Below are 15,867 nucleotides of genomic sequence, written 5' to 3'. Positions count from 1 at the left end.
AGGACTACCCCGATCCCTCCAGCATGTCTGTTGGATGACTCATTCAACTGTCGTGGCGAGGGTTTGCATTTGCCTCTCCAAGGCGTTAGGCAGGTTTTTGGTCTCTTGGTTGATGGTAGCCATTGATCGTCTGGACCATGCAACTCTTTGTCTTAGGAGTGGTGACATGGCTAATCACTTGTTTCCCACACATATTATATAGAAGCTTGTAGTTGGCTCTAGTTATTGCCAAGTTTGGAGATGACTTAAGTCTCTATTTGGTCCATTAGCATGCACTGTGCGAATGCGGTATTACATGTCTTAAATTCAATGAACAAGAGGAATACAGTTGTTTGGAGGTTAAACTAGGCGCAGTCATAGTTGTCAAACCGTGAATCGTATCGTGAATCGATTTTTAATTTTTTCATATCGTGTATCATAAAATACACAAACACTTAATAAAATTTATAAAAATTATAAATATACATATATAAAGGATATATTCATTATAAATTTTAAATATATTCAACTAATGACTAATTTATTCATCCCTTATGTAATAATATTTAACAAACTAACTAAATAAATCAAACTAGCATGTGTTCATAACATTCACATTAAAATTACTTAAATTCAAAAGTGATAATATATTACAAATGACTCAAAAACAATAATTTATTTTCATCATCTTCATCAAATTGCATAATCAACCCCATTTAAGTCAACGCTATCATCATATTTATAATTTTACAAATTTATTTCTTCATTAAAATTTTCTTCATTATCATTCGTTATTAACATTTACTAGCTCTTCTTGTTCTTTCTATTTCTATAAAAAAAAAAAAAAAAAAAAAAAAAAAAAAAAAAAAAAAAAAAAAATTCTAGTTTCTTGGACTTAAAACAATAACGATAAAAATAAAATAAAATAATTTAAAATAAATTTTAAAATATTAAAATGAAAGGTAAGTATGTACTTTGTAGTGCATTTGTAGGAGAGGGGAAAAAACTTATGAATATGTTATTTTAGTAAGCTAAATTAAGTAAACTAATAATTTTGTGTTAAAAACAAGTCTAACAACTTGTTAGATTCAAATAAAAGTACAAATTTAACAAAAAATCTCATTTTAAAGCATTTGTTTATGTATTGTACGATACGTACAATTTTACGATACGATACGATTTATACAATACACACACTATATCGTACGATTTATAAACACTTACGATACGTCAATACGATACGGAACTTTTTACACACGATTCGATACATATCGTACGATACGTATCGCGTATCGTACAATACTGACAACTATGGGCGCAGTTCATTAGGTTCCTCAATTAAATCCACATACATTCAATATGGTCACATCTTTGAATTTAATTGAGGAACCTGTTTTACTACACTTAAGATAGTATACCTAAGTTTTACCCTTGACATGTTATATTTTAAAAATAAACAAAATAATTAAATTTATTTATTATATGGTTGACATTGCATTTATATATTAATTGTCATGTTATCCTTATGCTTGAACAATTTTGACCTGGAAAAGCAAGAACGGGGCCAAATGTACAATCATCACTGTAGGAATTGAAGAGAATGCTAACATCTCTGTTATTGTAACCACATGTGATTCGTGTTATATATTCCTGAATTTAGATTCCAGTGATCAAACATTGTTATTTATTATAACTATTTTTTCTTATGCTATTTATTATAACTATTGTCTTTAATCTCCATATCAGTTTCATATTTAATTACTAATGAGCTTTATTTTAGAAAATACCCTATATAAAATGTCTTCTAAGCTTTGAGTCATTTCATAATGCAGCATGAAATTGAAATTTGAAGTGTTTGATATGCATTTTCATTTTTTGCGTTCACAACAGAGCTAAAAACAAGAACCAAAAAAAAAAAAAAAATAGAGATCAAATAAACCATCCTAGAAATGAACTAATTAAATAGAGAGGACTTGAAATGAAGAGGATCTTCAAAGGTTTTGCAAGAACGTTGTAGGTTCTGGTACATGCCACATTTTTCACCACCACAATCCTACAAAACTATTCACTTAGCAGCAGCTGTTGTGTCTTTCTTCTTTTCCTCTTCTTCAATACTGATGTACGTCTCACCTCTATACCTCTTGTAAAGGTCACCTTTGTAGAACTCCTTAGTTCTCGCCACCAAAATCACCGAAATGAAGGCTGCAATTAATGTTGCAAGAGCCATAACTTTAAAAGATATGTTAAAACACTGAACCCCTTTGCAAACCTTATTTTTTTCGCCCCCCAATCCAGGCATCTTCTTTGCCTCTCTGTCATATAACCTTCCAGTGAGCTCTTTATTGAATAGAAATGACCCAATTGGACTTGCCATTTGTCCACAATTGAACAACGTGGAGTAGTGCTTGAGCCCAAAGATCTCAGAAATGATAGCAAAAACCAATGGTAATTGTGCACCAAATGTGAAACCGATGATCAAAGATGCCACATAGATTGAACCAGGGAAGGGAAAAGCGATCATAGCGAGTCCAATGCTTAAGAGGAAAAGCACAGCTGACAAAAGAACTGGACGTGGAACCTTATATTTCATGAGTAAGATTTCTGATATGAACCCAGAGAAGACTCTTCCTGAGTAATTCCAAATGCTAATCATTGATACAAAGGTCTTCACGGTTTTTGGCTCATATAAAAGGGCCTCTCCAATTTGTCCTAGATTGTCAATGGCTGTTAAGCATGATCCAAGTCCAACAAGTGTGGCAATAAATATAATCAACATGTCAATGCTGAATATTGCTTGTAAGATGCTATAGTCTTCCCCTCTGGATGGCTTGTTAAATACATCAGCAAAGAAAGACTTTTTAGGCTCTTCTCCTTTCTTAGAAGGGTTTTGTTGGAGCTCATCCGGTTGTAATTTCTCGATAATTATGTCATTTGGGTGCTCTCTTATTTGCCTCCATAGTAACACCTCTTGCCTTATGGCCACCACGCCAGGAAGGAACACAAAAACGCAAGCAACTATGGCACTCGCCATATAGGCTGTCGCCGAAAAGTTAACACGTTGTTGGGTCAGAGTCATTGCCATCAAGAACACAGCTAGTGCTGCTGAGAGATAGAGGAAATGATAAAAAACATTCACCTCATTTGATTGCTTCACCTTCACCTCTTTTTCACGAATGGTATACAAAAACAGTAACGATATAATTGCAGGCAGCCAGCCTATGAATAGGATCAATGAGGTAGAATCATCACCATATATGGCTAAGTACATTTGTGTAAGTAATGAGCCACTAAGCCCCACGTACCCTTTCAACAGACCCAACATAATAGATCGACTCTCAGGAAAATTCTTGACACAGGTGACTAGAGAACCTGTGTTTGCAAAATTCTGAGAATTGGCTGCAATGAAAATGTAGAAACACATTTGCCAAAATTGTGGCTTTGCAATCCTGCCTGTCACAGCCAACCATATCATAAAGTAGCCTACAAAGTTGGTCAATGAGCCAAGGAGGAGTATAAACCAGGTGGGGGTAATCTCAGCAATAAGCCCTGACACAATCCCTACACTAGCACCAATATCCTTACAAGAACTCATTGTGTTCAGCATGGTTTGGTTGTATCCAAGGTTCTTCTTGATGTCACTGGAATAGACTGCAAAAAGGTAAGTTGCACCTGCACCAGCCATGATCAGAAACGAGGCAAAAACCGAGGTCCACCTACCGGTCACCAAATGACGAGCCAAACCACAGCTCTGCAACTCAGCCATTATGCCTATAATGCTATGATAATGGCCAAGAGAGAGGGGTTTAATTTGTTTATGGGATTTAGAATTTAAATTAATAAGTGGGTTCTGGGTACATATTGGAAGAAATGAGATATATATAAATAAACCAAATGGAGGACTAGTTAGTTTATGCAATTAGCTAATTGATGTTTTCCAATTCATTAAGTAGTTACTAGAAAGTAGTTTTCATAGGATGATAAGGGAGACGATGGTGTTGTCAAGTTTGTAGTTTTCTTAACAACAATCAGTTTGGTCCTTTGGTAATTGGCCTATCATCATTCTATATATGTATATCCTCAACAAGAAACAAAACACAACTCGTGGTTCAGTGCTGATGTTTGTTGCAACAATGTAAAGAGTGTTACATAACAGCAAGGCTATAAGATAGGAATATAAAAATAATTAAACAAACCATAACAGTTGATTTTGATACCATTAATATAAGTGTGTTAGATTGAAAGGTATGGTTAAAGTACTAAACTTAACAGTTCTAACCCCCATTTACTTAGTTTTAACGACAAAAAATCAAAACCCTAGTAATAGTTATAAGGTGGTTTCCAACAGAAAGATGAACCAAACAACCCAGAAAAAGATTACCATTCATGGTGAGGGAAAAGTAAAACTTGGTGAACGTTGAGAACATAATTTAGCAACATATTATTAAGAGTCTGACTACTTTGAGATTTTTAGCCCAAAAAACAAAAACTACTAAAAGACAGGATGAGTACAATTTTTGAGAGATTAAAATTTTGACACCCTTAAACGACCGCTAACACAGTAAAACATATTAATAGAATGCTCAACCTTCGAAAAAATATAATAATTTTAAGAATAATTTTTATTTATTAAATTTTTTAGCTTAATTAAAATTGTTACATTGTAAAACCAATAGAAAATGCATTTTATTGGCCAATAGAAAATGTCCTTTTTTTTCTTTTCTTTTCTTCTAGTTGAGAGGTCTTACTTAAAAAAAAAAAAAAAAAAAGTTGACAATACTACTATAAGACAAATAGACATAATATATTTTATCATTACCATGTCGTTTTAACTTTATTTCAAAATAATAACAAGTGTACATAATGAGCAACTGCATCAGTCATTGCAAACTTTCTGTCTATTTTGCAAAAAAAAAAAAAAAAAAAACTATTTTTTTCTATTTTACACACCCATTTTTACAAAACACTCACATTAGTCTATTTATTCTACACATTTATTCAATAAAATATTCATTCTTTTACAATTTTTTATTATTTCCTCACTCATAACCCCTCTCTCTCACAGACCCAACACTACCAAAAAAAAAAAAAAAAATACCAAAATATTAAATGCATAAGCTACAGTAACCGTGTATATATGCACGGTTACTGTAGCATTTGTGCATTTATGCACAATTTTACATCCACTAATATGAGTGTTTTTTTGGTCAAAATGTGCATATCCCAACACTTTTTCTATTTTGCACTATTTTGCACTTACTGATGCAAGTGCTCTAAGTATGCATATAGGAGGGATGGAAATTCATATTTTGCAATTTGCATAAACTCTTTCATTACACTCTCAAGTCTCAACATCCTCTTTTCACAGATTTCGTAGTCATGAACGAGAGAAATGTTATGTCTATTACATTTTTACAATACTTTCACAATAAATCTTAAATAACAGGTGGTTACTGACTGTTATTGATAGGCAAAAAAGTAATTCATATAGTGGATTCAAATTAGAACCAATAACAACTCACCATTTATGATTTATTGTGAAAATGTTGTAAATATACTACTCCTCCAAAAATAAAGGGAAAAATGACAATTATGAAACCCATGACTCATTACCAGATTACACACTTAGTCAACTTAAATTTGAAAAGAAAAAATACATCTTTGATTTTTTTTTTTTTTTTAATATTGAAAACTATGTGATTTATAGGGTCAATGCAACACTCGAATGTAGGTTATTATCTCCTATAAGGAAAAAAAGAAAAAAAGAAAAATTGTAGCTTATTATTTATTGATAGTTTGATACACTTCCTTGTATATAATTATAGTTTATGACACTAAATAGTTGACTTGAGTTTTTTTTTTTTTTTTTTGAAACCGACTTGAGTTTAATTGAATAACCTAAAATTACAATATCTAAAAAACTATTCCTAAGTTTCACTTTTTTTTTTCTTTATTATCTGAAACATTATTATTAATTTTTTTTTAGAAACATTTTTTCTTTTACTAGCTCATGTGGTGCATGCTGTAAAATTCATCTTGAGATATATTCAACTTTTAAGGCAATCTCAAAAATAATTTGAAAATTGAATACATTTTAAAATTTATACTATTTTTAATCTGAAAATTTAAATTGACTAATTTTTAAACTTTGAGATACAAAATTAAAATAATTTTAAATCTAAGAAAATTTAGTCATAAAAAAGAAGATAACATATTTTAAATTTGACAAAATTTAGCTATAAAATTGATGGTAGCCTTAAATTACAATTTTACTCAATATTTTTTTATTAGAAGTGAATTTTGACAAATCCACTATTGGATTACATCTTCTTCTTATAACCTCCATACTTGCAAAAATTTTTAAAAATTAAAGATTAATAACTATGTCATCAATAAATTATTTAAATTGCAAGTTTTTGTAGATTAAAATTATGTATAAAATGTAAGTTTATAGATCATATAGTAAATAATATCCGATTGACACAAAATTTGACATATATATTAAGAGCATAAAGAACATGTAATTTAACAGTTAAATTATCAAAATATATAGCAATGTTTATTTTATTAAATTTTATAACTAAATTTTGTCATTTTATATTTCCTATTTTTCACCCAAAAAAAAAAAAAAGGCATGGGCAATTGCGTAACTTCACTATGTTAGATGAGCATTCTTAAACCCTCCAAACATAACCCCAAAGGCCAAAGCCCCCAAAGAGAAGGTTCTAGTTTGAGTTCTAGTTCTTCACTCACTCTCTTTCTTCTTCTGGTTCTCGCTAGCAATCTCATCCCATCTTTTTTCAATGGCAAAGCGTTTGATCCCATCTCTCAATCGTGTTCTCATCGAGAAAATTGTTCCTCCTTCCAAAACAAACTCTGGTATCTTGCTTCCAGAGAAAACCACCAAGGTGAGTAACTCTCAATGTTTTATCTCTTTCTTTCTTCTAAAAAAAAATTGTTCTTGTTTTTGGCTGATGAGAATGTTTTTTGGGGAAGAAAAGTCTCCAACTTTGAATGTTTCATCTTTTCTCTCATTTGTATTGTGGTTTTTGCTTGAAAATGAAATTGGGTCTGTCTCTTTTCCTTTCTTTTTTGTACTTTGATTATGACTTGTATAGTGCCCTTCTGTTACATGCTTTGGCTTTGTATTGCAATGTTTCATGTGGGTTTGGACTCTGGGGATTGTTCTGGTTTTTGGGTTTTTTTTTTTAATATATTTTTTTAATTATATATATAAAGAGTTGGCTTTTTTACCTTTTCCTGATTGGTTTGTGTCTTTGCCTTTTTGGTTCATATAAGTTGTGTATTGTATTCTGATTCTTCTGGGTATGGATTTGATCTCAGTACTCTTTCTAAGTGAGCTTTTACATTGTAATCCAACTCATGTATTTTTTAGTTTGAATTTCTGGAATTGCTTCGATTTGGGATTTTCCCATTTAACTCAAATACCTCTTTATTTGTCATGTTCCTTTAATTGTATGTAATAAATTTCTTATTTGTTTCAATATCTATTATGTTTTGGCCCTGGAAATGGATTTATACTAATAATCAGTTGTAGATTTCTTTTACTACCGAGGAGCTGAAAAAACTTAATACTTTCCTGGACTAGCACAACTACTTTTTAAAATTTATTTGATTATTTCATATTACATCTAGAACAAGAACTTAAGGACTTGAATTCAAAATGAATTTAGGAATGTTTGATAAATTCTTATCTATACTGGAATGGCCTTACCTGTTTTTCTGCTCTTCTATCAAGTTTCTGATAGATCAGACAATAGAAGAGCCTTTTATTTTTCTCTGAGATTAAATTATATTCTGGGAATAATAGAAGCAATGGCAATAATTAAAATAGTGACAGTTGCTCACATTGAATGAAATTTCACCACTTGTAAGACTTAGTTTACTCGCATAGTTTACATGTTGTATTTGTGTAATCTACAAAACTGTTGGATCCCACTCTTAACATGAAGTAATTTGAATGAAGGCAAGCATCAGTTGAGATTGATTCTAGCAGTACTTTTTCATGTATATTTTCTTGTACCGTTACTTATTGTTCTTGTTGGTCTACATTGCTTTTTTGCTTGATAATTCAGCTGAACACTGGAAAAGTTGTTGCTGTGGGCCCAGGAGCTCATAGTAGAGATGGGAAGCTTATTCCGGTTAGTGTGAAGGAAGGAGAGACAGTTCTTTTGCCTGAATATGGAGGAACTGAAGTAAAGCTTGGTGATAAAGAGTAAGCTATACTCCTCTTTTATCATGTGGCCATATCTTATTTTATGAATGTGATGTAATATTGTATTTGACAGTCACCATTCATTTGATATTTAATAGTTGTCTTTTTTCTTTCATATGTTTTTGTTTCAAAGAGTTTGTTTTATAGTAGCCCATGTCAACCACCCATGGAGATGCTTTAGTGGTAGGAAGCTCTCCAACTATTCACCTTGAGAGTCCTAGGTTGAGAGCTTGAGCATTGGTGTGCCCCATTAATTGTGCAAATGGTCCCACACCATTCATGAGAAGAGTTCAAGTTAGCCAAGAGCAGTGAACTCACCCACTAGCTCCCTTTTTTCATTTAGCAATATATATATATATATATATATATCTATATATGTATGTATGTATGTATAATAGCCGATGTCATGAAAACTAGGAGAATTTTATTGCCATTCTATATTTCTATCAAGGTATTATCTTTGGGTAACTTTATTATGATTGGATGTATTTAATCATTAGATCACCCTTTAATTTGCACTGTAAAGCTTTTTATTCTTTAATCTTATTTTGTCAAACTTATCATAGTCTACTTAGGCCTTGTAATCAACTCATCTATAGAGGCAATATAGTGCCATCGGACGGATTTCAGCATGCTGTGGTAGCTGAGTGGTTCCAGGGGCACGCATTAATGACACTCAGGAAATAAATCATGATATAGTTTAGCTGGTGACAAAGTAGCCAAAGCAATAAAGCGTTTTGCCTGTTTTCTCTGTGATGGCCATAATACTGTTACATGTCATGTGGTTTGAATTCCTTCTATATCCATTGAACAAGTATATTGTCCTAGATGAGACAAACCACCAAAATAGCTTTCAGACTTCTCTTAGATGGCTGCCAAACCTAGTTTACACGAAAATTGCTTTTATAACTCTGGGCAAATTTTCATTAGTGGAATGCTACATAAATGGTATAATTATGTTTGTACAGCTATGTTTTGCATTAGGTATAGATCAGGAAAATGTTTCTAGGGAACTGACATTAACCATGTTTGCAGAAAAATATTGTTAATAATACTTAATATGCTGTTCATAACTTTATACATAGAAGAGAAAAAAAAAAGGGATGCATTCCACTTGAAAGCAGGCCGCATTTTGATGATCTTGGACATTGCAAACTCTTGTATAACATGCCAATGGTGTTGCATCTCTCCATAAATCAAACTATTTGTTGAACTGTACATGGTAATTCCAAAAGGCCTTTGTACTTTATTTGTATACCGTCCAACACACACATGGGAAACATGGGTTCTATGACAGATTTGACTTTAGACCAAAATAAATGAGTAAAGATGACCTTTCCCTTTCCAATCTTGTTAAATTATGCTCTTATGGAATGAGCATTGCATTATCTCAAGATATTCTGAATACTTAATATACATGACTAGTGGAGGGCCTGGAGGCACTTCTGTTTACGAAATTTAGAAAGCAATTTTTTTGCACTATACAGAGATTACTCATTTAAAGTCAATGTTGTTGTGCATAAGTTCTATAGCATTGAATTGATATTGAAGCTATGTTGGTATCAAGCAGTAAACTCATTTTCAAATTTCTAGTTTTATAATCCTTCCTCAGTTTCCATTGCTTTGTGTGTAATCTTGATCATGTTTAGTAATTATGCTTCTAGAAATGATACACGGTGATGGTATATCTGTTGAAATATTTGTGCTTCCTTTGTATTTCCACATATATATTTGGAATGGTTTATTAATCATTTTATGTTGATACTGACACAGCAATCCATATAACACTTCCTCCAAACACTTATATTTGTCACGAACATATTCACCTTTTATTTCTCTTGTCACCATGGAATAATTGCTGTACTCATAACATATGTTTCTTGGACTTTATTCCAGATATCATCTGTATAGAGATGAGGATATTTTGGGAACTCTCCATGACTGACGCATGGAACTTCACTATCACCATTCCAATGGGTTGGATTCTTGTTCTTCATGAGGCATAGAGGCAATCATCATATCTGCAGCTGCATACTTTGTGCTATTTGTATCTTGTATTAGACTAGACACCATTGTTTTGATATTCTCAAATAACCAAGGTGTTGAAGACAACTCCATGGTGTCTCATCAAAGATTCTGGATTATGGTCCGGGAAATGCTGGATTTTATTGACTTATTTGAACTTGGTCCATTTACATCGTGTCTTTTGTGTGTGATTCAGGGTCTAATCCAACAAAATTATAGGTCAACCACCTCATACTATTAATGGGCATAGACAATTGGAGAATTTCTGACGGGGGGAGTCATATATCTATGGTTCACTCCTAAGGGAGTGCCCTGCCTTAGTGAGGCTCTACGTCATTTACATATATATATATTAGAAAGAGGTTAATTTTAACAGCCCCTGTTATATTAGAAATCTAAGGTTTTCCATATGTGCAAATTAATGGTGGTGGAGATAATAAACGGTCATTGGTAAGAATGGTAGTGGCTTAGGTATTATTGTGATGTGGGCAGACCACAAAATGCTTGTTGTGGTGGATGGTGGTGATTGTTGCAGGGGTAGATGAGCGAGAAATTGCAAGTTGAGGGTTATGCTTTCATCAAAACTAATAAACTATCTGAATAAATTATGAAATATTCACAATGGGAACTATGGATGGACTGACTTTTAATTAAAGAAGTCTTGTGAAGGATTGTCTTCCATCACTTTTAAGGAAGTTGGCGTTTAGTTTGGGAGAATTTGCATTACTACAGATATCCAGATTTAGGGAAATGAAATGTTTGAAGTCTAAAAGCCTAAGAATGTAATTATTTCTATGTTTGGTATGATTAGGAATGTAATAAGAGTAATATGAAATACTTATATATAGTTTATTTATAGGAAATCTTATAAGGATTATTTATTTTTTTACAAAATGTCATGTGATTCGTAAGCACAATAATTATTTAAATTGTCAATTTATAATTACTATTTTTCAATTTTGTTTCTATCGGTTAAAGGGTTGGAGGAATGGGTGAAATTATCTGTCAAAAAAAAAAAAGGGGTAACTTTTTCCAAATATGGGGGAATGTGGATACCAACCTTTTTAAAAGGGAATCTACATTCTTTCAAATACCTCCAGGCATTTGATTTCTTTATATGATTTGCAACTAAACGTAAGAATATTAGAGATTTTTTCAACATTTTTAGGAATCCTAAAATATTAAAAAATAAAAATAAAAAAAAAAAGAAAAAAAAGGAAGAGGCCAGATGTTACATTGGGTTGGAAATGTGTTAATGATTCTATTTGGCAGATTTAACTAACATTAGATTCGCCGATTGTTATAACGAGAGATAATTTAGGATTTATTTTTCTCAACTTCCGCTTTTAAATGTAGTACTAGTCATTGACTCATGTAATGGGTTATTTTGAGATGTGATATAATGCATAATTTAATTTCTAAATTTTATTGTGAATAATTTGTTCTCCCTAAAAATTCAAAAATTTCTAAAAGTAATTTCAATCTCTCTATTTTTACAAATATATAATTATATCATTTTTGGTTTTTTTTTTTTTTTAATCGATAATTCTAACTATTGCGTTATATTTTCGTAATTTATTTTGATACAACAAAAATTTTTAAGTTTCAAATCTCTCATTCATCAACCTAAAGTAGAGTTGCAAGAAAGAATTGAAAATAAGATATGTGTGTGTATATATATATATATATATATATATAGAGAGAGAGAGAGAGAGAGAGAGCATAATAACCTCTCTTTTTTTCTCTTTTTTTTTTTCTTTTTTTTTTAAAGTATATGAGAGAGAATAACACATTTATAGAATAAAAGATTATAAGAATAATATTCAAAATAAAAGATATAGTTGTTGTACGACACCGAGATCCCAGGCCCATACAGACCCCGGGCCCAACCTCATGCCGTCCTTGAGCACAGTTTCATACAGGCCCTGGGCCCAGTCCTGTGCCGGCCTTAGGCACAGGCCCATCAAAAAGGTCCAGTTCTCCTGCTCCCTTCTTGAAACTTCTTTGATGAACAAACAAGTGTAAGATATTGGGATCCATGTGGTGGTCGGTCAAAAGTTCCCGGTCATGTATATAAACCTTTCCCGGGAAGGTGCGATTTGCACAGGAAACTGAATTGCCGAACATAATCGGGCAAGATGGAACCAAGTTCCAAGATCATAAATGCTGCACCGCCCTCCCACCTGAACATCCACTTTAATCAGAAAACATTGGACCTTCAGTAGCACTAACGGTGGCTGTAATCATAACCACCCCACTAACCTTGGCTATAAATAGAAGAAAGTTGGGAGAAGATGGGGGTTCAGAAAATTTGGGGGAAAAGAGTGAAAGAGTGAACATCAACTGGGCGTTACTTTGAGTCTCTCTGCCGAGAACGACCCATAGTAGGAAATCTTCAAGCCCACTACAAATAGATTGTGAGCCCATAGTAATCCAAGGCCCATAGGTCTTATACTTGGTTCTTACAATTGGCGCCCACCGTGGGGCCCTCCTACAAAGCTGTGGTTCAACTGAGACTCAAACGAAGAGGATGTCTGAGGAGCGTTCAGGAGAGCGTGCACCAAGCGGCTCCATGGGATCTTCTCGGGGGTCAACATGGAGGGAGAGAAGGCAAAAAAGGCGGGAAGATAGGGAGCACTCAAGAAGGGAGGAAGGGTCCGGACAAGGAGAAGGGTCGGCTCAGACACACTGGACGGTTTCGGACGTCTCGGCGCATCGGCAGCATGACAAAAGGGACCGAGAGCTGGAACGGTTACGCAGACTGGTAATGGACTTAGAGCTGGAAGCAAGGGGTCGGCGAGATGAAAGGAATCGCAACTCCCAGCAAAGGAGAAACCAGGGTGAGGCCTCCAGCCGATCTAATACGCATCGATCCCGAGACCGGTCGCGCTCCAAAGAGTCGCACCGGCAATCACGGGAACCACGCCATCGGCGGAACCGCTCACGGTCGCACGGTTATGATCACCAAGGATCAGAATCACCGGAAGAACGACTGCACCACAATGCCTCCATGGACGCAATGAGCCGGGCTCTGTGGATGGCAGCCCGGTCACCGTTCTCCGATGACATTGAACGGGCCCCTATGCCGAGCAGATTCACACGACCACCATTCAATTCGTATGAGGGAAGGACAGACCCCGTGGAGCATGTTAGCCATTACATCAACATGATGTCCTTGCATGCGCACAACGATGCATTAATGTGTAAGGTTTTCCCCTCTAGTCTCGGTTCCACGGCACTGAGATGGTTCAATGGTTTGCGGAAGGGTTCCATACACAGCTTTGCCGAGCTGATTCAAGAATTCGGCAGCAGGTTCGTGACATGTACCCGGGTGCAACAGCCGGTCGACGCACTACTTTCCATGAAGATGAGGGTCGGGGAAACCCTTCGGAGTTATGCCAGCCGATACTGGGAACTCTACAACGAGATTGGTGGAGGAAACGAGAAAATTGCGGCAAGTACCTTCAGAATGGGGCTCCCTGAGGATTCTGAATTACGGGAGTCACTGACGAGAAGACCCCCCGAGGACATAAGGCAACTGATGAGACGCATAGAGGAGTACAAACGCCTGGAAGATGACCGGCTGCAAAGCAGGGGGAAAGCTCCTTTAGTGGGGAGATCTCGGCAAAGCGTTTTGCCGGCAAAACCGAAACGAGACTTCAGAATGCAGGGACCAGAGGTGCAGATCGACGGGGTCAATGTGGTGTTTAAAGAGCCAGTGCACAAGATCCTGGAACGGATAAAAAACGAGCCATTCTTTAGGTGGCCGAACAAAATGGGGGGCGACCCATCTCGAAGGAACCAAAACCTATACTGCACCTATCACAGAGATAAGGGGCACACGACCGAACAGTGCCGGGTATTAAAAGATCATCTCGGACAGCTAGCAAGGGCCGGGTACTTGAAAGAGTTTGTAACAGATTCCGTTGACCGAGAAACCGGGCAGGGAGCCCAACAGAAAAGGAATCCCCTTCCACCACCCCTGGGGGTAATCGAAGTCATCCATGCCGCACCAAGAAGGGCAGCAGCGGCAAAAAGGATACTGACAGTGGCCTGCGCGGAAGGAGAATCATCCAAGAAGAAGAAGAAAGGTGGACGGCCGACCATCTCGTTCGGAGAAGACGATTTCGAGGGGACGGTCCAACCCCACGACGATGCTTTGGTGGTGACAGCTCGGATAGGCGGATTCCTGGTGAAGAGGGTAATGATTGATCAAGGAAGCGGAGCCGACGTCATGTACCCGGATCTCTTTGAAGGGCTAGGGTTAAAGACCCAGGATTTGGCGAAGTATGACACGCCGTTGGTCTCGTTTGATGGGAGGGTTGTAATTCCCGAGGGGCAGATCTCTCTCCCAGTGGACATGGAAGGCAAGAAAGTTATAGTTACATTTATAGTAGTCCGATCATTCGCACCGTACACCGCAATCCTGGGAAGGCCGTGGATTCACGCCATGGGGGCTGTCCCGTCCACCCTTCACGTGAAAGTGAAATTTCCTACCGAGAATGGAGTTGCCGTGGTAAGGGGGAATCAACAGGTGGCGAGGCAGTGCCTTGTCGCCGCGGTCCGGTGGGAGAAGGAACAGCTCGGTCGAACTGAGGAGAACGAGAAAGAAAATTCATAGCAATTACAGAAGCCCCAGGGGGAAGCTGGGGCGGACGTTGCCGAGGAGGTGCTGAAGGTAAGAATTCTCCCAGATGCTGACAAGTATTTCTAGATAGGTACAAGCATGAACGACCGGGAAAAGGTAGATATGTTGCTATTCCTATTGCAGAACGTGGATGTTTTTGCATGGAGCCCGTATGAAGTGCCCGGCGTAGATCCCGAGTTCATTGTCCACAGACTCAACGTGGATCCGTTATTCCCCCCAAAGAAGCAGAAACCGAGAAGAGCGTCGAGGGAACACGTTGATGCAGTAAACCTAGAGGTACAGTGGCTGAAGGATGCCGGAGCCATAAAGGAGATATTCTTCCCGAAGTGGTTGGCAAACACTGTCGTGGTGAAGAAGAAGAACGGGAAATGGAGAGTTTGTGTGGATTTCACAGACTTGAACAAGGCATGTCCCAAGGACCCATTCCCGATGCCCAAGATTGACCAGCTAGTAGATGCGACGTACGGGCATCCGAGGATGAGCTTCCTAGATGCCTTCCAAGGCTACCACCAGATTGCCTTGGCGCCCGAAGACCGAGAAAAGACAGCATTTATCTCCCCGAATGCAAATTATCACTACGAGGTCATGCCGTTCGGATTAAAGAACGCCGGGGCTACGTATCAGCGAATGATGACGAGAATGTTCCGAGAGAAAATTGGATGCACGGTCGAAGTTTATATCGATGATATGGTGGTGAAAAGCAGAATTGAGTCGCAGCATACCGAAGACCTCCGGGGAGTGTTTGAGATACTACGTCGGCACAAATTGCGCTTGAATGCCGAGAAGTGCACTTTCGGAGTGGGGGCTGGTAAGTTCCTGGGATATCTGATCTCTACTCGGGGAATAGAAGCTAACCCCGACCAGATAGAAGCCGTGAACCGCCTCAAACCACCAAGCAATCCCAAAGAGGTGCAAGTGCTCACTGGAATGTTAGCGGCCCCGAACAGATTCATCTCCAAGTCTGCCGACCGTTGCCGGCCTT

The 15,867-nt window shown here is 36.5% G+C and overlaps 2 protein-coding genes across 2 annotated transcripts; one reads left to right on the top strand and one right to left on the bottom strand.

The window, feature by feature from the left end:
• Positions 1-1,864: 1,864 nt before the first annotated feature.
• On the bottom strand, positions 1,865-3,986 carry LOC115982471 (protein NUCLEAR FUSION DEFECTIVE 4-like). The gene has a single exon (XM_031105114.1). The coding sequence runs from the start codon at positions 3,740-3,742 to the stop codon at positions 2,045-2,047; it is 1,698 nt and encodes a 565-aa protein (XP_030960974.1). The 5' UTR covers positions 3,743-3,986; the 3' UTR covers positions 1,865-2,044.
• A 2,697-nt stretch (positions 3,987-6,683) lies between these two features.
• On the top strand, positions 6,684-10,412 carry LOC115981186 (10 kDa chaperonin, mitochondrial-like). Its single transcript, XM_031103356.1, has 3 exons — positions 6,684-6,884; positions 8,073-8,212; positions 10,109-10,412. The coding sequence occupies exons 1-3, from the start codon at positions 6,780-6,782 to the stop codon at positions 10,155-10,157; spliced, it is 294 nt and encodes a 97-aa protein (XP_030959216.1). The 5' UTR covers positions 6,684-6,779; the 3' UTR covers positions 10,158-10,412.
• The last annotated feature ends 5,455 nt before the right edge of the window (positions 10,413-15,867 follow it).

The sequence above is a fragment of the Quercus lobata genome, chromosome 1 (genome assembly GCF_001633185.2).
Source record: "Quercus lobata isolate SW786 chromosome 1, ValleyOak3.0 Primary Assembly, whole genome shotgun sequence".
In the NCBI taxonomy this organism is placed as follows: domain Eukaryota; kingdom Viridiplantae; phylum Streptophyta; class Magnoliopsida; order Fagales; family Fagaceae; genus Quercus; species Quercus lobata.
Note: the sequence above shows the minus strand (reverse complement) of the source record. Positions and strands in the feature narration are given on the sequence as shown.